Genomic DNA, 21925 nt, shown 5'->3' on the forward strand with positions numbered 1-21925 from the left:
CCTCTGCCTTTCCGTGTTCTTTGTGTATGCAAATATAAGTTATTAGCTACAGGCAAGCTGCCTCACAGTTGACCGTCACCGTTGACCCAATCTCTGTATCCCTTGGTAGCCCAAAACAAGCTAGATATTTTTTTTTTCGTTTTTACTGATTTGGCAGATTTTTCTACCAGCTGTCAGAGCGGATACCTACAGAAGTAAATGTTCCCTTTCTCATCCTAGAGATGTTCTGTGTGTATGTGGGGGTAGGGTGGGGGCAGGCATGTGCCGTCTGCTCTCCAGGGTGACCCCACACTATCCTTTTTATTTATTTATTTTAAAAATTTTATTTATTTATTTGACAGAGATCACAAGTAAGCAGAGAGGCAGGCGGAGAGAGGAGGAAGCAGGCTCCCTGCTGAGCAGAGAACCCGATGCGGGGCTCGATCCTAGGACACTGGGATCATGACCTGAGCCGAAGGCAGAGGCTTTAACCCCCTGAGCCACCCAGGCGCCCCTCACACTATCCTTTTTAAACCGCAACTGCGTAAACCACAGTCGTCAGGGAAATTGCGAATCCAAGGGAAACTTGCAGTGGATGGTGGTTTTAGGGAGAGGTGAGCAGCCCAAGAAGCTTAGAATAACCACAAATGAAAGTAATAATAAATATTCTCTCCTCAGGGATAGAATCTTGGGTCCCCAACTGCATAAGAATAAGCCGTTTAAAGAAAAACTCCCAGGGTCACCTGGGTGGTTTAGTCAGTTAAGCCTCTGCCTTCTGCTCAGGTCATGATCCTGGAGTCCCAGGATCGAGTCCTGCATCGGGCTCCCTGCCCAGCGAGGAGTTTGCTTCTCCCTCTGCCCCTCCCCCATCATGTTCTCTCTCTCTCTCTCTCTCTCTGTCTCCCTCAAATAAATAAATAAAATCTTCTAAAAAATTAAAAAAAAAAAAGGAAAAGAAAAACTCCAGGGGCACGTGGATGGTGCAGTTGGTTAAGTGTCTGACTCTTGGTTTTGACTCCGGTCATGACCCCAGGGTCAGGTGATTGAGCCCCATGTCAGGCTCTGCGCTTCGTGGGGAGTCTGCTTGAGATTCTCTCTCTCCCTCTGCCTCTCCCTCCCCCGCCATGCACGCTCTCTCTCTCTCTCTCTCGATCTCTCTGAAATTAACAAATGTTTTTGAAAATCTCCTTTCTTAAATAAGAGAGAAAAAAACTCCAAGGAAGTAAGACTGTCAGGGTTTTATTCTCTGGACGTTGAAGGTAATGTAATGGGCTCTAATGGAACTAGACTTCGGCCGCGTGCGGTAGAAAGGGGAGCAGAGAGTGGAAGAAATAAGAAGTCGGCAACACTCTCAGCCCACCAAAACCCCCCGCCCCTTCAGAACCCAAGGCATCATGCTTGCCTTTGCTTGCTTGCAAGGGTAGGGAAGGATGTCAGAGGCCACTTTGAGGCTCTGATTTTACCCCTTATTTCTGCATAGCCCGCACATTCAAGCGACTTGATGTCGCGTGAGTTCCAGAACTATTCCTCTTGACAATCCCGGAGGACCTGAGTTATGTGTCCCCTTATAAATCTCAGAGAATGAGGAAATGTTCGCATGTAATGCCCGGGGAACACATAAGAATTCTGAGTATTCAGTGTACTGGCCTAGGGCAATGGGGACTGTTCAGGTGAGCTGGTGAGCTAGGGCCATTCCGCACACCGAGCTGGCACAGAGGGGCTGCTCCTGTCCCGGGCAGTCCTGGGTCCTGTGCCCTAAAGGGCAAGCCTCACCTCTGAAGACACATTGTCTGCGTTGGTCCCTGAGAACACAAGCCAACTACTGGCTCTGCAAGTCCCCAGAAGAAGCAGTCGCCCGTGACCCTGCAGGAGGACGATCTGGCTTCAGTGGATCCATTGAACAGATAATCTCCTAAATAGTTCTTAAGCATGATTTTTTTTATTATGGTGATTTTAAAAATTAATTCATTTTAATTTCTGATGTAATTAACATACAGTGTTATATTGGTTTCAAGGGTGCCATATAGCTATTCAGTAATTCTGTACATCACTCAATGCTCATGATTCCAAGTGTACTTTTTGTTCCCATCACCACTGTCCCCATTCCCCCAGCCACCTCTCCCCTGGTAACCATCTGTGTGTTCTCTATAGTTAAAGAGTCTGTCCCTTGGTTTGTCTGTCTTTATTTTGTTTCTTAAATTCCACATATAAGTGAAATCATACAATACGTGTCTTTGACTTACGTCACTTAGCGTTACACTCTCTAGGTCTGTTCGTGTTGCAAATGGCAAAATACCATTCTTTTTTTTTTTTTAATTTTATTCATTTATTTGAGAGATCACAAGTAGGCAGGCAGAGAGAGAGGAGGAAGCAGACTCCCTGCTGAGCAGAGAGCCCGATGCGGGGCTCGATCCCAGGACCCTGGGATGGGATCATGACCTGAGCCGAAGGCAGAGGCTTTAACCCACTGAGCCACCCAGGCGCCCCAATACTGTTCTTTTTGAGGCTGAGTCATATTCCATTGTCTGTGGAGTCCAGTGATTGTTTACCCTACCTCTTGACTTTTGAACCTAAGCTTCATGTAAGAATGAAGGTTACTGTTGTAGCATTATCTTGAAAACTCATCCTTTCACTCAGAAAATACTTATTATCAATGATGTGCCAGGTACTGATAAAAAATTTGACTGCCCTGAAGTGGATTCCAAGTGTTTGTTGCGTGCTGAAAGCCTTTTCATTTGCACGGTGTTATTTGTATCCACAAAAATCAGACCAGGACAAAGCTGCCTAGAACCTTGATGTCCTACTTAGAATGTGAGGAAAAGAGATCTCGAACCCCTCTATAAAATTGTATTCCTCACTGTCTTGTTTTTACTTTTCACAATGAAAACTTTTAGTACGGGTAGATGAGGCGGCTTGTCGGATGTCACGTGAAATGTATTACAGTTGTAGTCAAAGAATAAAATGAATGATAAACCTCAACATTCAGGCTAGTGGATCCCTCCAAGGAGAAAGAGGGTTTTATGATCAATAAAAAGTACAGGAGGCAATTCAACTACATAGATAATATTTTATTTTTTAAGCAGCATTTTGGCTTCATGAGAATTCACTGGTTTATTTCTTCTCATACCTTTTATATATCATAAATACTGCACAGGAATTTTCAGAGATGAACCCAGAAAGGGTTGGGGGTGGGGGAGATAATGATGTATCTGGGAATGGAAATATGGTTTTAAAAAATCCCTAAAATATTTAAGGTCTCTTTTCCTATAAATATGGATATAAGAAAGAGCTCAGATTCAGACTCATCTCTTTTCCAGTTTGACAATTTTGTCAGTGACATATTTTTAAAAATATTTCCCTTATTCCTAGTTTAAACTGTGTATCCAATATTCATGGTCCCCCAAAAAAAAATGCTAAGGACACACTGTGATTGATAGGGATTGCCTGCTTGGCATGGTCCCTACTGAATTAGCATTTGATTTTACCTGATGGCTGTTACCCTCTGTGACCTGAGCTCAGAGGGGTCCACAATCGGGGCATGTTTTCTTAGCAGGAAAATTGGCCCGGGACCAATCAAGCTAGTATTTTGAAGTCAAAATTGCCTTTGCTAATGCTCTTTCTGTCTCTCTCTCTCTTGCCTTTTTTTTTCTTTCTTTTTTTTTTTTTTTATTTAACTGCAGTGAAGGGAGCAATCTGACCCCAGCTCATCATTACCCAGACTTCAGGTTTAAGACATATGCTCCACTAGCATTCCGATACTTCAGAGAACTTTTTGGTATCAAGCCTGATGATTACTTGGTAAGAACCTATAATTTTCCTTCCTTCTCCAGGAATGTGTGATATAAACATTTGAACATTTGTCTCGTAGCAACAGTGTCTCTTGTTTTAATAAAGCTCGGGAGCATAGTAAAAGGTCCAGGTTTCATAACGACGATAAATTTAGCTTCAGGAAATGTGATTGGACTCTGTCGCCTTTACTGATAGCTACAAAATCTGCTTTAGTCATAGATATTGAAATAATTGTGGGATTGGTTGCTACTTCAGATGATCATTCTAACAGATATATTATAATGAACTCTAAATACTCCTGCGAATTTTGCTCATTGGATTCTATTTGAAAGCCTTCCTGTTTTAATTGCCATATTTACACCAGTTGTCTCAAACCTACCTTGGCCCACAACCATTTTCACCTTGACCTACAACTTGAATGCCATTTCAGAGATGTTAGGTAGTTTTGTTCTCAACATCTCTTGATGCAAACTCTTTTTAAATGTGTCTTCATCTGGTACAGGGCATATTCTGCCCTTAGGCTTGTCTTTTCTCTGCATCATCTTTCTGGCACGCAGCAGGTACGGAACACGGCAGCCTTTCTGGGAGGTGGTCTGATGTGATCTCAGATTGCTGCCTTTATTCCTGTTCAAGGAGCCAGGAACTTCCTTTTTGTTTCAAGGGGAAAGTGGTTTATTTCGTAATTTGATCACTGTTAACACCCTGGGGCTCTTCAAAATTGGTTTTTGAGAAGCTATAGGAAGAGTACCATCAAATATTTATCGTTCACCCCATTCTGAATGATCTTAATAAGACTTGAGCCAGATCCTGGAATAAAGCTTTGCTGGGGAAGTGTGGCAGCATTTATCCCTTGGAACACAGAGTATTTAAACTGCATTTTATAATTTGGGTAAGATGTACGTGATAAAATTCACAACGGATTCTGTTCTGTGCTGATGAAAACCTGTGCATCTGCGACCCTCTCTCTTTTTTTTTTTTTCAAGTTTTTTTTTAACTCCAGTTAGTTAACATGCAGTGTTGAATGAGTTGCGGGTGTGCAACATAGTGAATCACCAGTGTTCATCACAACAGGTGCACTCCTTGACCCCATCACCTATTTCTCCCATCCCCCCACCCCCCCTCCACTCTGGTATGACCCCCTTCTTTAGTTGGGCTCTGAGAAACTCTTATGACTTCCGCCCCATGAGATGATACTTGCTCCTTGAGGCACATTAAAAAGGCTTCAGAGCAGTGGGGAGTAGAAAGTCCCTGGCCATCCTCCTGATCTTAAATGGGTTCCTCCAAGTAAGTAGCTTTCCATCTTGTCATGCCCCACTCACTGAGGTATCTGCTGTCTCCACCCAGCACCTCCAACCTGCCCTCACCAGCTACTCCAGGACACAAAGCCATACATCTGAGGGGTGGAGAGTGGCATGGGTGTGTGTAGATATTTTCTAGAAAAGATGTCTTCGGTTCCTGACCATTCTATAATTATTGAGCGTCACTGTCATTCAGGAAACATGTTTGGGAAGCTCAGTGGGGTCTTGATATCGTCTTACTGAAAACAAGATTGTGCTCCAATCTCCTGCCACGCGTTGGAAGTCTGTGGATGCTCCTTCTGAATTTCCTTGAGCTTCCGCTAGCTGAGGAGATGCCATACACTTGTGCTTCAGAGCACAGAGCACAATCCGTGTGATGACACGTCTGTCCGTCTGCCCTCCTCCCTTGCCCCTCCTGCGGTCTCTGAGCTGCAGACTGGGAAGCCCACTCTTGTACTCCTTCTCTCTCACAAAATTGCTTTCTTGGAGGAAGGCCTTTTCCTGATCAACAACGCACAGGGCTTCCACAGCTTCCCAGTGAGCCTTCGGACTGGCAGAGTTACTTACGTCATGCGGTTAGAGACTGTGCAGAGGAGCATAGAGCAAGATGGCTTCTCAGAGCCGAAGTCTTTCTTCATGTAGCTGGAAAAAGGTGAATTAATCGGTCAGTACTTTGAGCACTTACTGGGATGAAAATGCTTGGCTACGAATTACGGGGAGATTCAAAAATGATAAGTCATGATACTCAGAGAACTTAAAATCCAGCTGGAATGATGATTTGCTTATGTGGGAGAATCACAAACTTTACCAGGCAGTAACTAGACAGTCAGTACCCAAGGATGTCGGAGGAGGGGGCAGGGGGCCTCTGTCTGTTGTACCAAGGATGAGGAGGGCTTCTTCTGGGTGTGAAATGGTTTAACTGCGATGTAAAAATTAGAGGGGATTTGAGTAGGTGGAAAAGAAGGGAAGCATATTCAGGGGAGGGGGGGTGGTGTAAGGATGGTGGGACCAGAGACACAAATGCTTATGTGTTTAGAAGCACTTTGGGTGGACCAAGATGGCGGGGAGAGGAAAGTTTGGATTAGGAAGTTGGAAAGATGGGGCCAGATCATGCAAATAAACTGTTTGTTTGTTTGTTTTTTAATTATAGGAAGCTGGTGAAATTTTAAAGAGAGACTACGTATTCGATGATGTTGAGGAATTGGGTTTTCGGTGGGATGATGGTATTTTGGTTCTGTTTTCAAAGAGGAGAGATTGGCTTTTTGAGACACACGCTGAAGTTTCTATGGGTAGGATGATGTGATGTCTGGGGTTTGCTTGGAAAGAATCTGAGGGGAGCAAGCAGAGGGCTGATTGGGTTGTAGCGGAGACAAGACTGGCCAGGAGTTGATCATTGTGGAAGCTGGAAGGATGATAGAGAGATGTTAATTATGCAATTCTCTTTACTTTTATGTAGGTTTGAAATTTTCCATAATGAAGACTTGGAGGGTGAGGGAGAAAAAGACAGGAACAGGCAGGTCAGAGTGCTTTTGTCTGATTCCATTTTTCCACCTCCCTGTAACCGGACCCATCTCTGGGACCTGCAAGAAAAGAGACAAAAGCCTTGTAGCTGAACATGGCTGCCTGGCCCCCAGTGGTTACGGCCACGTACATGCAGGCACTGAGACTCCCACTGGGGACACCCCAGCCCAGAACTAGAAGTTCACCTCCAAACCCTTCAACTGAAAAACCCCAGCCAGTGATTCAAAGTGTGGTAGATGAAGAAAGGGCTTTGAACCTGGCATGATATACTTCCCAGAATTAGTGATAACCCTCAGACTTCTTAGCACAACCATTCATTGTAGATCAACAGGCTAAAGCTGGGGTCGGAGAGGTCCCCAAGGTTACCCACGCTGGTCGGCGCACAGTCTGGACCCGAACAAGCATCCCCCAGCCCTCCCCCCGCGTGCTTGTCCATTGACCCGCTGGCCCCTCGGGCCACGGAGTCTCAGACCTCTCCTTCAATGTGATCTCACCCTAACACTCCCACAGCCACCAAACTGTGAGGTGTCCACTCTGAAACATCTGGCCAGAGGAGTCAGCACCTCCAACAAAGCATTCTTTGGAAGAGTTAAACCCAGATGAAGCACAGGAGAATCAAATAAGACCACTATTAAAAAACTGTGTGAAGGAATAAAAATAAAAAAGTATCGTCCAGAGCACAGAGTCCATCCTGGCATCTATCAGATGGGCTCGTCAAACCCGTGCCTGTGAAGATCTACTGACCTAAAAGGGGGAGGAGACGGTAACGTTATACAATAATGGTAACTCTCCAGGAAGGTTGACTCTTGAATCCCCGTGACACGCGTGCATTTCTGCTTTGCTTTGTGCTCTTGCATCTGGATTTGAGCCTGAATTACTCTGTTTTGTTTTCAGTACCGTGAAGGTTCACACGTGCATGCCGATTGCACGTTTCATGTTGGAACATGCGTAATGTGGATCGTGAGACCACACACCCGAGTGCTGGTGTGTGCCCTGCACGGGGACACACCTCCTTGCTTACTTGTTCCAAAATAAACGCCTCCCAAGGGAAGGTCAAGGTCCCCCAGAGCACGTTTTCCCCCCACATCTCTGCTTGGACAACAAGCCCTTGGTTGGATTTCCTGCTCCCCCAGGTGCCCCAGTGTTCCAGAATCTGGCGTGATTTACATGATGTCCTTCCAGACTTACGGGCACCAGTGGAGAGCAGGGGGGTGAATATTTCCCACTATTGGGGGGAAGAAAATGGCAGGAAGAATGATCTCCACCACGCTGAGCCGGTTTACATTGTTAATTTGCCTTGGCGGGGCCCAGCGGGGTTGTACTTTATGGCCTTTCCAGTGGGGATCTTCGGGAGGCCCTGCAGGAAATTGAAGGAAGAGAATAGATGCATTGGAACAGCTTGCACGATAGAAAGGGCCTGCGGGAAAGTGCAGAAGACGTGGGTGTCCACGTGGGCCTTGTGGATCGAGGCTAATTAAAATGTTCCCTCCCGCCTCTTTATTTGCTCTTTAGCAGAACGTTTCCCGGAAGGTTGGTCACAAGGTTCTAGGATGAGAAACCTCAGAACTGCAGGTGACAAGGGTGGGAGTCCTGGCCTCATGATGCCAGTTGTCTGCACACTGACGCTCCGTCGTTGTGACCCCCACCAGAGTCCAAACAGTTTCTTTTTGTGTGCATATTACTTTGTAAATTACCTAATAGAGGACTGTTCAACAAGTAACCAATGAAATACTTCCCTTATAATGTCACTGCTTATAGAAGAATTTGAGACTTTAATTGGAAACAGATGTACAGGTCTGAATCCGGTTTTCTCCAGACCGATCCTCCTGAATTGCCCCCTAATTTCCCTATTTGCAGCCTCTCGTTTCTGCGTTCTGTGTTGCCATTGCCCTTCCACAACATCGACTCCTATCCCTAAGAAGGTTGTATACCAAGACCTTGAGGCCCGTAAAACAGAGAATCAGAATTCCTAAAGAGAGTGCGGGGTCTGCCCTCACTCTTTCTAAGAGCTTAGGCTCCACACCTTTGTTTGCCGGCGTCTCAGATTGTGATTGCTCAAAAGACGCGTCTTGCTTCTTGACTCACTAGGAATGTCGTGGTGTATCTTTGGGTAGCCCCCTGGTCGTCGGAGTTGGGCCTGAGGCATGGCCAGCTCTTGCTCACCAGGAAGGGGTCTGCCCCCCTCCCCTGCTCACGGTCACGCAGCAAGAACTAGGAACAGGGATAAGCCAGTGGTCACTCTTAGCCAGCGGCTTTGAAAGCACCCACTTTAAAAGCTTCCAGCTGCTTTCCTGGAGATTTTGTTAGTGTCCTTTTAGAGATGAGGTTCCTTGGACTCTGGGTGCCAGGGGTATTTACGCCAGGTCACTTAAGGGGTCACTGGTAGAGGCTTGATTTTTTAAAAAGAAAAAAAAGTGCTTTCCGGGGTGCCTGGGTGGTGCAGTGGGTCAAGGGTCAGACGCTTGATTTTGGCTCAGGTCATGATGTCAGGGTCCTTAGATCAAGCCCCACGTCAGGCTCTGCACTCAGCACGGAGTTTGCCTGAGATTCTCTCTCTCTCCCTCTGACCCTCTTGCTCTCTTTCTCTCCCTAAATAAGTATTTTTAAAAAGGTGGGGGGGGGGGGTGATTTCAAGTCCCAGGCCTGTCCAACTGATGAGATTTCCACACGGGTCCCACACCCACAGCAGGGAAAACGCCCTCTGCTTCCCCAAGGGCATTCATGGCATTCTGTATGTGGTCTTGGGGCTATTTTTGTTTTCCTTCCTCATCTCTAAGTCACCCATCATGGCAGAGGCTCTCACTCTGCTCAGCGTGGAAGCATCAGGAAGCCAGCCTAGAGGAAAGAGAAGTGGAAAACGGAAGTTGCAGTGACTCTCAGAAAGGCCGCACACACTCGCCACTTTCTTTTCCTCAGAGAATTTTGTTTCTCTTATCCATGTGCTGCCAAAGCAAGCTAATTTAAAGTCAGCATCTAGAAACTGCCTTTTAGTTGTTGTTCTCCTGGTTTCTCCCTTCTCCGTCTTCCTCCCCCCACCTCCTACTCCCCTCCTTTCAGATTTCTCTGTGATGGGGACTTCGCTCTTCAGAAGCCCAGGTGAAAAAGCATTGGGGCATGTTCTAGATGTTTCCATCTTCGGGACCCAATTCTTTAAATCCACGGGGTCTGGTCTCACAAGCTGGGTCCTGATCTTTTCCTCTGCTCTCAGTGTTTCTCTGGTCAGTAGTGGGAATTGTTAGTTGATAAACACTGAGCCCCATGGCCCCAATTTGACTTCCCTATGGTTTTTTGGCATTTGGTTGGATTGATAGCCCTTCACTTGTTGGTGGCTTGTGGCGTTCAGCCACAGTTCGACAAAAATTTATTTAGTGCCTGCCGTGTGCATTGTATCCCTGCCTGAGAGCCGCGTGGTTTGTGCTCTCCCAGAGCTCTGCAGTCTGCTGGGGACACGGAATAAGAAATGGGCATTTGAGGTATTTTGTGGTAACTTCCATGATGAAAACGTCCAGTGCCAGGAAGCAGATGATCTAGACTCATGGGACCAAGAAGAGTTTTCTGGATTAAGCGCCATCCATCAGATGCTGAAAGCCTGAGTCACATAAGGGATTCCTCGCTGAGCCCCAGGCCTCTTTTGTCCCCTGACAGTGGCTTCTCAGCACAGCAGACGGAGTGGTCCTCTGCTCCAGAACTTCCTCTGGCTTTCAGCTCCCTTAGAGAAAAAGTCAGCATCTGTGCAGTGACCTGTGCCACCCTCTGTGGTCTGGCCCATGTGCTCTTTGCTCTCCTGACTCCCTCTGCTCTGGCCAGTGGTCTCCTGGCTGTGCCTTGAACTGCCCAGGTCTCAGGACCTATTTGCCCTCCCCTCTCCTGGACACATCCTTCCCCCAGACAACCACGGGCTTCTGCTCAAATGCCCCCTCTCAGGGAAGCTTCCAGTGGCCAGCACTACTCAGAATTCATGGTAAGCCAACCCTCAGTCCCTGTTGGCCCTCCATCTCCTTTCCATGCCCCATCTTCTCCATAGCACTTACATGTCCTGATATATAATTTCTTACTTATTTCTCACCTGTTTTCTCCTGCCGGGGTCCAAGCTTCCTGAATGCCTGGGATATTACAGGTGCCCAGGACCCGTTTTCTCAATGCTAAATGAATTCATGAATGAGGGGTAGTCAGCCTGGTGAGGGTAGAAGAGAGGTGGGTCTTGGTAGAGGAAGATGTAGAATCCCAGTTGTTGACAGTCTTTGGCACATTTGAGGAAAGGGGAAGTAGCTGTGTTTGAGTAGAGCTAGATTTTAAGGAGGGAAGTGGTAAAGGAGACGGCTGGAGAGCAGGGCTGGGCCACACATGGCCTTGACAACTGTGGTAGGAAATCTGGGTGTTATCTTCTAACCAGATGGTAGAAACCACTGAAAGATGTGAAGACATGGGAGGATGAGATCAGATTGGCATTTTGAAACCTCTCCGGCTTTCTGGTAGAAAATGCACTAGAGAAGTCAAGAGTAGATACTCGAGGGACGCCTGGGTGGCTCAGTTGGTTGGACGACTGCCTTCGGCTCAGGTCATGATCCCGGAGTCCCGGGATCGAGTCCCGCATCGGGCTCCCAGCTCCATGGGGAGTCTGCTTCTCTCTCTGACCTTCTCCTCGCTCATGCTCTCTCTCATTGTCTCTCTTTCAAATAAATAAATAAAATCTTTAGAAAAAAAAAAAAAGAGTAGATACTCGAGGCCAGGTTGAGTCTCCCATAGTAATGAAGGCATGATATGAAACCACTGAACTTAGGGTACGAGCAAAAGAGAGGGCATGAAGGGGGCAGATATAATCAATAGTCTGGGTATGAAAGGTGAGGAAATGGGAAGCATCAAGGATGATGCCCAAGTTTCCAGTTTGGGAACAAAATGAATAAGAGGGAGAATATAGAGATTGGGGGTGGGGGGTGATCTAGAATCACCATGTATGGTTGTGCAAGTTGTGCACTGCCCAAGAATACATGACTAAGCTAAAGGAGTAGAGACTGGAATCCAGCCCTTCTTTCTAATCCTGAGCCTTGTATCTGACCCAGGGCTACATCTGCCAGAAGAAAAAGGTACCTCTTTCTAGTTACTATAGAAACATCGTGTGTGCTAACCCTAGCCCTGAGATGAATTTGATTTTGAACTTTGGTACACGTGAAGTGCTTGTAATGTAACCAGATAGAAATATCTATTAAAAAGGTAGGCATTCAGTTCTGGAGCCTTTGAAAGTGTTCTGGCCTGGAGCTACAGCTGTTAAGAGTCCTCTCCTTATTGAAACCGTGCATGGATGACATCTTTTGGGAAAATAAATAGTGAGAAGAGAAAAGGTGTTGGTGTTCATGTGACAAAAACACAGTATGAGTCATACCTTCAGTTGTTAAGTTACAGACACTTGCTGGAAACAGCACCGTAGACCACAGCATTGTTTGCATTATTTCATTGGACAAATGTGATGACTGATGATTCTCTCACATGACATTGGGGGAGGGGGGCTTCAGAAGGCATTTCTGTTTCTCATAAAATTATTAGGATAAATGGATCAATTAAATTTTTAGAAACCTCGAAGAGCCCTCTTAGTAGAACCTCCTTTGAAAGCTCGTGGCAGAGGACTTCCTACTTCAGAATGGTCTAGATGTGTAATCCTGTGATTTTCCTCCTTGAAGGCTTCGTGTACAGTGGATGTATTTTTTAAATTTGTTATTTAAAATTCAGTTTAATTAGTATATAGTGTAGTATTAGTTTCAGAGGTAGAACTTAGGGATTCATCAGTTGCATGTAACACCCAGAGCTCATTCCCTCACGTGCCCTCCTTAATGCCCATCACCCAGTTACCCCTTTCCCTTCTCCCCGCCTAGTTTGTTTCCTTGAGTTAAGAGTCTCTTATGGTTTGTCTGCCTCTCTGTTTTCATCTTATTTTTCCTTCCCTTCACCTTTGTTCTTCTGTTTTGTTTCTTAAATTCCACCTAAGAGTGAAACCATATGATAACTGTCTTTCTGTGCTTGACTTATTTCACTTAGCATAATACCCTCTAGTTCTATCCACCTCCACGTTGCAATGGCAAGATTTCCCTTCTTTTTGATGGTTGCATAATGTTCCATTGTATATATATATATATACACCACATCTTCTTTATCCACTCATCTGTTGATGGACATCTGGACTTGTTCACTAGTTTGGCTCTGGTGGGCATTGCTGCTATAAACATTGGAGTGCATGTGCCCCTTTAAATCACGATGTTTGTATCCTTTGGAGAAATACCTAGTAGTGCACTTTTAATTATTTATTCATTTACCCCTGCAGTATTCCATCTGCAGTGAACCTCTAATAGAGCTGTCCAACCCTGGAGCCAGTGGATCCTTGTTTTTTGTGACCAGTGATGATGAATTTATCATCAAAACCGTTCAGCATAAAGAAGCTGAATTCCTTCAGAAGCTACTGCCAGGCTATTACATGGTAAGTAACTGTCCATAATTAAAACTCTTACATGAGATGTAATTACTTTCCACAAGGTTTTTTTTTCCTCCTATGCTTTTTTATAGTAACCCTCTGGCATGTTTCTTTCTTTTGGGTGAGCTTCGTTTTGCATTTGGATTCTACTGTGACCATTGTTGAATAGGTTTTACCAAATAGAACTGTTAGCAGAGGATAATTGACTCCCACAGTTCTGGGTTCAAATCCCAGCTTAGCCATTAGTGAATGGTATGACCACAAGGAAGCCATAGAACCTCTGAGCTGTAGTCTCCTCCGTCTTTCAAAGCTGTGAAATGCCTGTCTTGGAAGCTTGTTGTGATAGAGAAAGATTACAGGGTGTGAGATAAAGGAAGCAGTGCCTTGCCAAGTTCTGGGCTCCCAGTCCAGAGTCATAATGTGAATGCTTAGCATTCATTGAGCGCTAAGCTATATGTGAAACACAGCTGTAAAAATATTATTTAATTCCCAAATCTGCTGGAGATGAATCACACATATAAATACAGGGATCAGAAATCGAAATGAAATCTCAGTGGACAGGATGGATGGGATTTTTGATCCTGAACAAAACTGGGAAAAATTTTTTAGAGCATATTTTCTACTTTATATTAGAGAACACAGAAGATCCAGAAAAGCAAGAAAAATGCAACCAACTCTCATTCTTTGCCCAAGATACATATTACTAATATTTGGTGTATGTCCTTCCTGATGTATTCTGTTCATATGCACATTTTTTGAATAATGTGAAAGTGGGATCAAATGGTCATTGCACTTTACTAACCTGCTAAGTAAGTAGATCTTAAACATGTAGATTTCTACGCTTAGGGGAACTAGTCTCTTGTTCTAGAACTGCATTGTCCAATAGGGTAGTCATTAGCCATATGCAGCTATTAACTTGAAACTAATTGAAGTTAAATGAAATGGTAAGATCGAGCTGAACAAGTGGTTTATCCCAATCATGTAAGCTAGTATAACAAATAGTGTAATTCATCCAGTTAACAAGAAAAAATGTGAACATCTTGTGGTAATCCAAATAAATATTGCTTAGAAACAACGGCATTCAAAATTCAACAGCTTCTTCTGCTTAAAATTCTTTAAACTGGCAGGAAAGTTTTAACATAAATAAATTAGTTGACACACACATTATGCATTTATCAGTCTCCAGGAGTTACATAGTACCTCATGGAGAAGAACAAGAGCCGTTTCATTGGAAATAATGGGAAAAGCTAAGGATGCCCTCCATCATTGGTCCTTTCTGATACATTTGCAAGAATCTCTAGCAATAACTTTTTGAGTACAATAAGAAACAGAAAAGTAGGGACGCCTGGGTGGCTCAGTTGGTTGGACGACTGCTTTCGGCTCAGGTCATGATCCCGGAGTCCCGGGATCGAGTCCCACATCGGGCTCCCAGCTCCACGGGGAGTCTGCTTCTCCCTCTGACCTTCTCCTCGTTCATGCTCTCTCTCACTGCCTCTCTCTCAAATAAATAAATAAAATATTAAAAAAAAAAAAGAAACAGAAAAGTATAAACACTCTTCGCTTGTAAATAATACAATTAAAAATGAGCAAAACTTCAAGAAAATTAGCCAGCAGTTTCTAGAGGTAACAAGAGCCCAGCAGATTTGCAGGATGTAAGATATATCTACGCAGTCCATTGTATGCCATTATGTAGATCATCTAGAATAAGTAGAATAGAAGGAAGAAAATGAGATCCTGTTTATGAGGACAATAACTTACAGCGAACATTATTAGAATAAAAATACAAGTGAATGAAGGCAGACTATCATTCTGGTCAGGAAAGCAAATAATAGTTAGCACTATAATGTCTGAGCATAACCCCAACAGAATTTTTGTAATAGGAACTCTAAAATACTTGAGTCTGTAAAAAGAAATATATAAGAACAATATGAAAGAAACTACAAATTGTTATTGAAAGGCATAAAACAAAGTTATGACATAATGAGACACAATCCGTTCCTGAACTCAGTGTTGTAAGGATTTCAGTTCTCCCAAATCGTGTTCTAAACCCAGTCTGATTCCAACCAAGAATGCCAGTAGGGCTGCATCTCTGAGAAAACACCAAGTGTCTTGGGACACCGATGTTGTGGGTGGGCTTGGGGGTCCCAGGGGCCATGGAAAGACACAGTGGCTTCTCTGTGGGCCAAAGACAAGGAGTGGATCCCTGTCACCAAGCTGGGCCTCCTGGTCAGTGACATGAAGATCAAGTCCTGGAGGAGATGTGTTTCTTCTCGAGGAATCTGAGATGATTGACTTTCCCTGGGGACATCCATCAAGGATGAGGTTTTGAAGACTATGCTTGTGCAAAAGCAGACCTGTGCTGGCCAGTGGACCAAGCTCAAGGCATTTGTTGCCATCGGAGACGACAATGGACATGGCGGTCTGGGTGTTAAATGTTCCAAAGAGGTCACCACTGCCATCCATGGGCCATGATCCCTAACAAGCTTTCCATCGACCTGTGTGGTGAGGTGACTCGGGGAACAAGATTGGCAAGCTCCATGCTGTCCCATGCATGGTGACCGGCCACTGTGGCCCTGTGCTAGGGCGCCTCACTCCTGCCCCTAGGGATGCTGGCACTGCCTCAACTCCTGTACCCAAGAAGCTACTGATACTGGCCAGTACAGACGACAGGTCCCCTTCAGCCAAGGACTGCACTGCCACCCTAGGCAACTTTGCCAAGGCCACTTTTGATGTCATTACCAAGTCTTAGAGCTAGCTCAGCCCGACTCTGGAAACAGACTACGTTCACCAAGTTTCCCCATTCCCTGACCATCTTGCAACAACCCACACCAGAATCTCCGTGCAGAGGACCCAGGCTCCTGCTGTGGCCACCACATGCTTTATAAAGGAAATAAAGTGAGCTAAGTCTGTGTTTAAAAAAAATGCCAATAGGATTTTGACCTGAATTAGTTCATTTGAAATGAAAACAAAAACAAAAAGGGAAAACAAGTATCATTTTAAGAGCACTTAAAAAAAAACAAACAGTGGAAGGGAGGGGTTGTAAGACTATCAAAAATGTTTTGTCTAGTCTGACAAAACATTTTTGATGAAGAATTAAGATAGTGAACCTGCCATAACATACACCAAAAACCCACAAACTTTTTCTAATATTAAAGGTATTAATATATTAAAGAAATAATACAGTGCTAGACAAATACATCAGTGAATTGAGATAATTCCATATTTCAGATCTTTCCACACACAGAATCATTCTAATGGAGTAAAAATCAAATGTAATAACCAAAACTATTAAAAATTTGGAAGAAAAGAGAAGAAATTTAGGACCCTGGGATATAAAAAGCTTCGCTAAACAGGAAGCAAAGAGAAAGCACAAGAAAGAAGTACGTAAATGTGACTACATCAAAGGGCAAAACATCAGTATCACAAACAAACAAAAAAAACCACCAGACACAAAATTAACATAAACACATGGACTATTTCTAGAATGATAAAAAGTGGGGACAGTCGTTAAAAGTTGGGAACTGGTAAAGGATCAGGGGATAGTAGAGAAACTTTCATGGTATGAAGTGCTCTCCAGCATACTGTTCTTAATTTGTCACCTGCTTTTAAAGTGAAACAAAAATAGGCATGTATTTTTTATTAGTATAGTAAAAAAGATAACATACTGGGAGAAAATGTTTACCCCATAGAGAGTAGGAAAATGATAAGTATCCAGAGTGTATCAAGAACTCCAACAATAACAAAAACTTACAGAAGAACAGGCAAAGGATATTAACACAGAATTGTCTTCAAAATGGCTAAAAATAGGGGCGCCTGGGTGGCTCAGTGGGTTAAAGCCTCTGCCTTCGCCTCAGGTCATAATCCCAGGGTCCTGGGATCAAGCCCCGCGTCGGGCTCTCTGCTCAGTGGGGAGCCTGCTTCCACCTCTCTCTCTCTGCCTGTCTCTCAGCCTACTTGTGATCTCTGTCAAATAAATAAAATCTTTTAAAAAAATGGCTAAAAATACATACACAAGTTACATTTCTCTAATAGTCAGTGGTATTCCAGTTTTTTTTTTTTAAGTTTCCTTTTTTTTTTTTAACCAGTCACGTGTACAGAGATTTTAAGCTTGATGCTACTCATCATGGATGAAGGGTGAGGGGAAATACATTATCTTACAAAGTATGATTGTAAGTTTGTCTACCCATCTTGGAAGATACTTTTAAATTTAAAATGCTCATCATTAGACCCCAGCCAGTAATTTTCTTTTTAGCTCCCATAGATCATAGTCACACATGTTCTTTGCCTGTTTTTAGTTGAATCTCAATTAGGACTCTGTCCATTTTCAGTTCAGCCACTTTTAATGCTGTGGGTTGAGAATGATTAAGGTATTGTTCCCATGAGCTAACTCAAGTATTTGATCAGAGACAGGGTTATTTTAGTAATGACTATGAATAAAGAGACTCACACTCCATTTTTAATTCTCCTATTAAATGAAAACACACATTTAACAGAGTCTTCTTTTGTGAAAATAGAATTTACATGTTTTTTTTCTCCTTTTTCTCTTTTTAGAACTTAAACCAGAATCCAAGGACTCTTTTGCCAAAATTTTATGGACTGTATTGCATGCAGTCAGGAGGCATCAATATCAGGATTGTGGTGATGAACAACGTCTTACCGCGCTCCATGAGAATGCACTTCACGTATGACCTGAAGGGCTCCACTTACAAGCGAAGAGCTTCCCGAAAGGAGAGAGAGAAATCCAACCCCACGTTTAAGGACTTAGATTTCCTGCAAGACATGCACGAAGGATTATATTTTGACACAGAAACATACAACGCACTCATGAAAACACTTCAGAGGGACTGCCGGGTAAGGACATGTCATCGCCGTGGTGGCCTTTGGACAGGCGCCTGTGGTCTTGTAGCCTTGGTAAGGAATGTCCAGAGCGGACATGGGGCAATCTTGTCATTCGCAGTCCTGGTGCCCATCCGTGCTTCCTTGATGTTGAAGGAATTGGTGGATGATAAGGGAATTGTCTGGAGTATCTGTGGATTTTACTAAAAAAAAAGAGCTTAGTCTGCTTTCTTTGGTAAAGTGAAACATGTTTTTTAATCTTTTCATCCACTCCTGTGGTTAAGCTGGAGAGAAAGGAAATTAGGTGTAGTGTAATGATTAGCCAGAAAAGCCATATCCAAACCTTAACACAAGTAAGATTCCACCGGGAGAGAGAAGTTTAGAGAGTTGATACGCCGATCTCTGGATCAAGGCAGAAGCATGAGGCAAGCAATACAGTTGCCGAGATTATTTTGGGCGATCAGGAATGAGTCTCGACAGTTAGGGCAAAGACTGTAAAATGCAGACTTAGCCAGAGTGATTGTCAGAAAGGAGGAGGAATTTAGAGTCCCCCAGCCTGCAATTCTTAGGAACCACGTAATAAGACCCAGAACCTGGGAGAGATGTTCCCGACATGGTGAATTTACAGAAAGTAGGTAAAGGTTCCCTTGGAGAAAAAGAGAAAAATGGAGCTCTTCTGAAGAATGATGGTCATTTGGTGAACAAGTTCTCAGAAATAGAGTTTTGTGGCCCAGGTGCCCTTGGGAGAACCATCTAGGTTTCCAGCCAAGTTGGACACGGTGGAGGTGGGCAGACGTTGGGCTCCGACCTGGCCAGGGTGGGTAGGACTCACAGCACCTGATTCCTGGGCCATATGAGCTGTGCCTTCCAGACTGTGGCTTTCTGGACCTTGTGTGGGCCTGGACAGATGATCCGCATGGGTCAGAACAGAGACGGGGGACAAATCCTTGCTGAGAAACACAGCCCTACTATTTATGTGTCTTTTCTTTCTGTATGTTAAGATGTGCGGGAGAATGCACTGAGGTGTCTCATTGGCGAGGGTTGCATTGATAGAGATGTTACTCCACAGAAACATTTTTTTAAGATTTATTCATCAGAGAGAGTACAAGCAGGGGGAGCTGCAGGCAGAAGGAGAAACAGGCCCCCCGCTGAGCAGAGAGCCCGATGCGGGACTCTATCCTGGGACCCTGGGATCATGACCAGAGCAGAAGGCAGAGGCTTAATTGACTGAGCCCCCCAGGCACCTTCACAGCTCCTATTCTTAATGCTTGGTGAGCTAGACTAGCCTGCGATCTTTTTTTCAGCATACATGTCATTTAATTTTCTCAGCATCCATTTGAAGCCCGTACTGTTCATCTTCCCATTTTAATTGGTGGATAATTAGGCTCTTAAAGAGGTTAAGAAACCTGCCCAGCATTACTTAGCAAGTGAGTGGCAGAGCCCACACCTGTTTGGGTACAAAGTATGTGCTCTTCACGGTTGAAATATAAAGATTCACTGTCAGGATTTTTTTTATTATTATTATTGTTATCTTTTTAGAAGTCAGGGGAGGAACAGTGGGAACTGAGCAAACAACAACAACAACAAAAATATCCAACTGTGCTATTCAGATATCTGGGTGGATATGAATGATTCATGTTTTTCTTTTAAAAAGAAAACAAAACAAAACGCTCACATTTTAGCAGAAACCTTTTCCTGTGCTTTTTCTGCCCTTACAGGATGTGGGTGAAAAGTGACTCTGAATTCCCCAGAGTTTAGTACAATCCCCTTCGTTTTTAGATTTGCTTTCTCTTTGTGCGTGTGTGTGCTTCTGGCCTCCTTAATATGGAAAGCCATTTTTTTCTGTCTTTTAAAAACACAGAGTCCTGTGCCAAAAAAAAAGGGGGGGGGGATGTAGAAAAGCCATAGCTCCCGATCCGTCTGTTTATTTGTGTTTCCTGAGCCCAGTACTGATAGAACGAGGTCAGACATGACTCTCCATCAGGAGAGAGGCCCTGGAGATCTGCCTTTTTATTTTTTATTTTTTGGAAGACTTGTTGTTTTGTGGAAGGTCAGCGTGGAGGTCCTAACCCCAACGCCCTCTTCCTGGCTGCATTTGCTCTTGGCCTAAACACAGACCTCGGAACTTCTTTAACTTACGCGCAACCTTTGTCTTCAGAAAGGCTCTTCTCAGGGTGGGGTGGGGGCAGGTACTTGCCTCACTATGGGGGACCCACCAAGGCCCTTCCACCATCTGCCTTGACTGCGACCAAGGCCTTTGTGACCTGCGGTCAGCAGCTGGTTCTCTGAGCAGAGCTGCCGTGAGGAAATGCCATTCCCATTTCCAGAACGGTGGGTCTTCATATTCCATAGTCATGGGTCTCTGGGCAAAACTGATGGAAGCTGTGAACTTTCTCCCCAGAAAAGTGCTTATCCATTCCACAACTCCTGAATCCCCTGGAGCCCGGGACACCCACTACCCCCCAAGCCTCGTCCCAAGCTCAGAGTCGCCATCCTAGAGCTGGGCAGCGATCTGCTGTCCTTCTTCAGGTTATCCCTCCAAAGAGCCACCACCCTGGATGCTAGAACGGGTTGGTTGTGTGGTTGGCGTTGCTGAGGGCGTCTCTTGGCCTCACATCTCCCTCACTCTGTAGGACCGAGCTTCAGTGTAGGCCGGGGTGCCGTGGAGATGCAGGGAAGATGGGGGGGTCACTCCAAGGCTAGCTCCAGTGCTGTCTGTGGTTCACAGCCCTTGGTCTCCATGAAGTACTACCACCAAACCCCCAGCAGGCAGGGAACTAAGCTTTACCCTATTAGCAGCCCAGTCACAGGAAGGTGTACTGGTCCCATCTTAAAATACATCCTTTCATTCACTTATCGGACATGCGCTGCAGGTCTACTCTGTGCCAACATGAGGCAAAGGACCACCATGTCTGATCGTTGTCGTATAGCGTATTAGGTGCAGTGATAATGTTCTCAGGCTGTGGGCGAATCAGAGTAGGCGACATCATGGCTTCGGTTTGGGGAAGAGTTGTCCAGGCAGGCAAAGCAGTTAGAGATGTGTTTCGGAAGAGAGAACGATAGAAGCTAGACATGAAGTAGCAGGACATGGTCCGAGAGCTGGAAGTCTTGGGCATTGCCGCCGTTAATGGTCAGGGAGAGCACATGAGGCAGGAGAGAAAAGCCGTCAGGAGCCAAAGCATGTCAAAAGGCCCTTTCTGGCCGTGCCAGGGTCCCCTTAAGGGCTTAGAAGTGGCAGATCTAAGAATCCCAGACCTTTGGACCCCAGCTCATCTGTTGCTCCCAAGCAGTTAGGATAAACCTCCTGACCTCTTGCTGGCCTCTTGCTTCCTGCCCGTTCACTGCTCTCATTTTCTTGGCTTGACATCTTAGACCCCAGGATCCCATTTCCGTTGCGTGCACACTGGCCGGAAGACACCTGCGTGGCTCATTGACCCGGCTTCACCGGTGTCCTTTGTGTCCTGCTCCCCAAGGTCTCCTTCCGTCGGTCCCAGTCAGAGCTGCTTCTGGACCCTTGTGTCCCAAATGGCCTGATCTGCCTCCCTGCACAGAGAGCTGTTTTCTGCCAGGATCCTTGGAGCAGCCCCGCTCGGCTTTCCTGGGCTTCCCCGGCCCGAGCTTGTGCCCTGTGTTGGTCCATCCCCGGCCCCCTCCTCCACAGAGCACCCCAGCCACTTGGAACTCTCCTAGAAAACGAAATGCAGTGTATCTTTCAAACCTGCCGAGCTTCCTCCCATACGATTCAAATGGAGGCTCTTTCCAGAAGCCAGGATCCAGATACTGGGCTCCCTGCAGTCTCCACGTTATTGGCAGCATCTGGGGGAAGTGGGTCTCTAGATCCCTGGGTCCCCTTTCTGGAAGCATTTCCGCTGCCTGGGCCTCACCCTCCGCCTGCCGCGGACGGCCTTCTACGCCCGCAAGTGAGCTTGGCCCAGGGTGGGAGTGGGGACGGGCGCCCTCCGGGACATCATAGGTCACTTGTTGCTCTCAAAAACAGGAAGTAGGGTGTATTCAAACCGTCCCCACGTGACGAACAAGCTGA

General features: G+C 45.2%; 1 protein-coding gene and 1 pseudogene across 5 annotated transcripts in view; both read left to right on the forward strand.

The window, feature by feature from the left end:
- The window catches only part of PIP5K1B (phosphatidylinositol-4-phosphate 5-kinase type 1 beta), a 290783-nt gene that overhangs the window by 169084 nt on the left and 99774 nt on the right, over nucleotides 1-21925 (forward strand). For all 5 annotated transcript variants that reach the window (XM_047701150.1, XM_047701151.1, XM_047701153.1 and 2 more), the window contains 3 exons: nucleotides 3660-3777; nucleotides 12901-13053; nucleotides 17599-17898. In XM_047701150.1, the coding sequence (XP_047557106.1) occupies nucleotides 3660-3777; nucleotides 12901-13053; nucleotides 17599-17898 (571 nt within the window). The remainder of the gene's footprint in view (nucleotides 1-3659; nucleotides 3778-12900; nucleotides 13054-17598; nucleotides 17899-21925) is intronic.
- LOC125083215 (40S ribosomal protein S2-like) lies at nucleotides 15117-15946 on the forward strand (annotated as a pseudogene).

This window comes from Lutra lutra, chromosome 13, assembly GCF_902655055.1.
Source record: "Lutra lutra chromosome 13, mLutLut1.2, whole genome shotgun sequence".
In the NCBI taxonomy this organism is placed as follows: domain Eukaryota; kingdom Metazoa; phylum Chordata; class Mammalia; order Carnivora; family Mustelidae; genus Lutra; species Lutra lutra.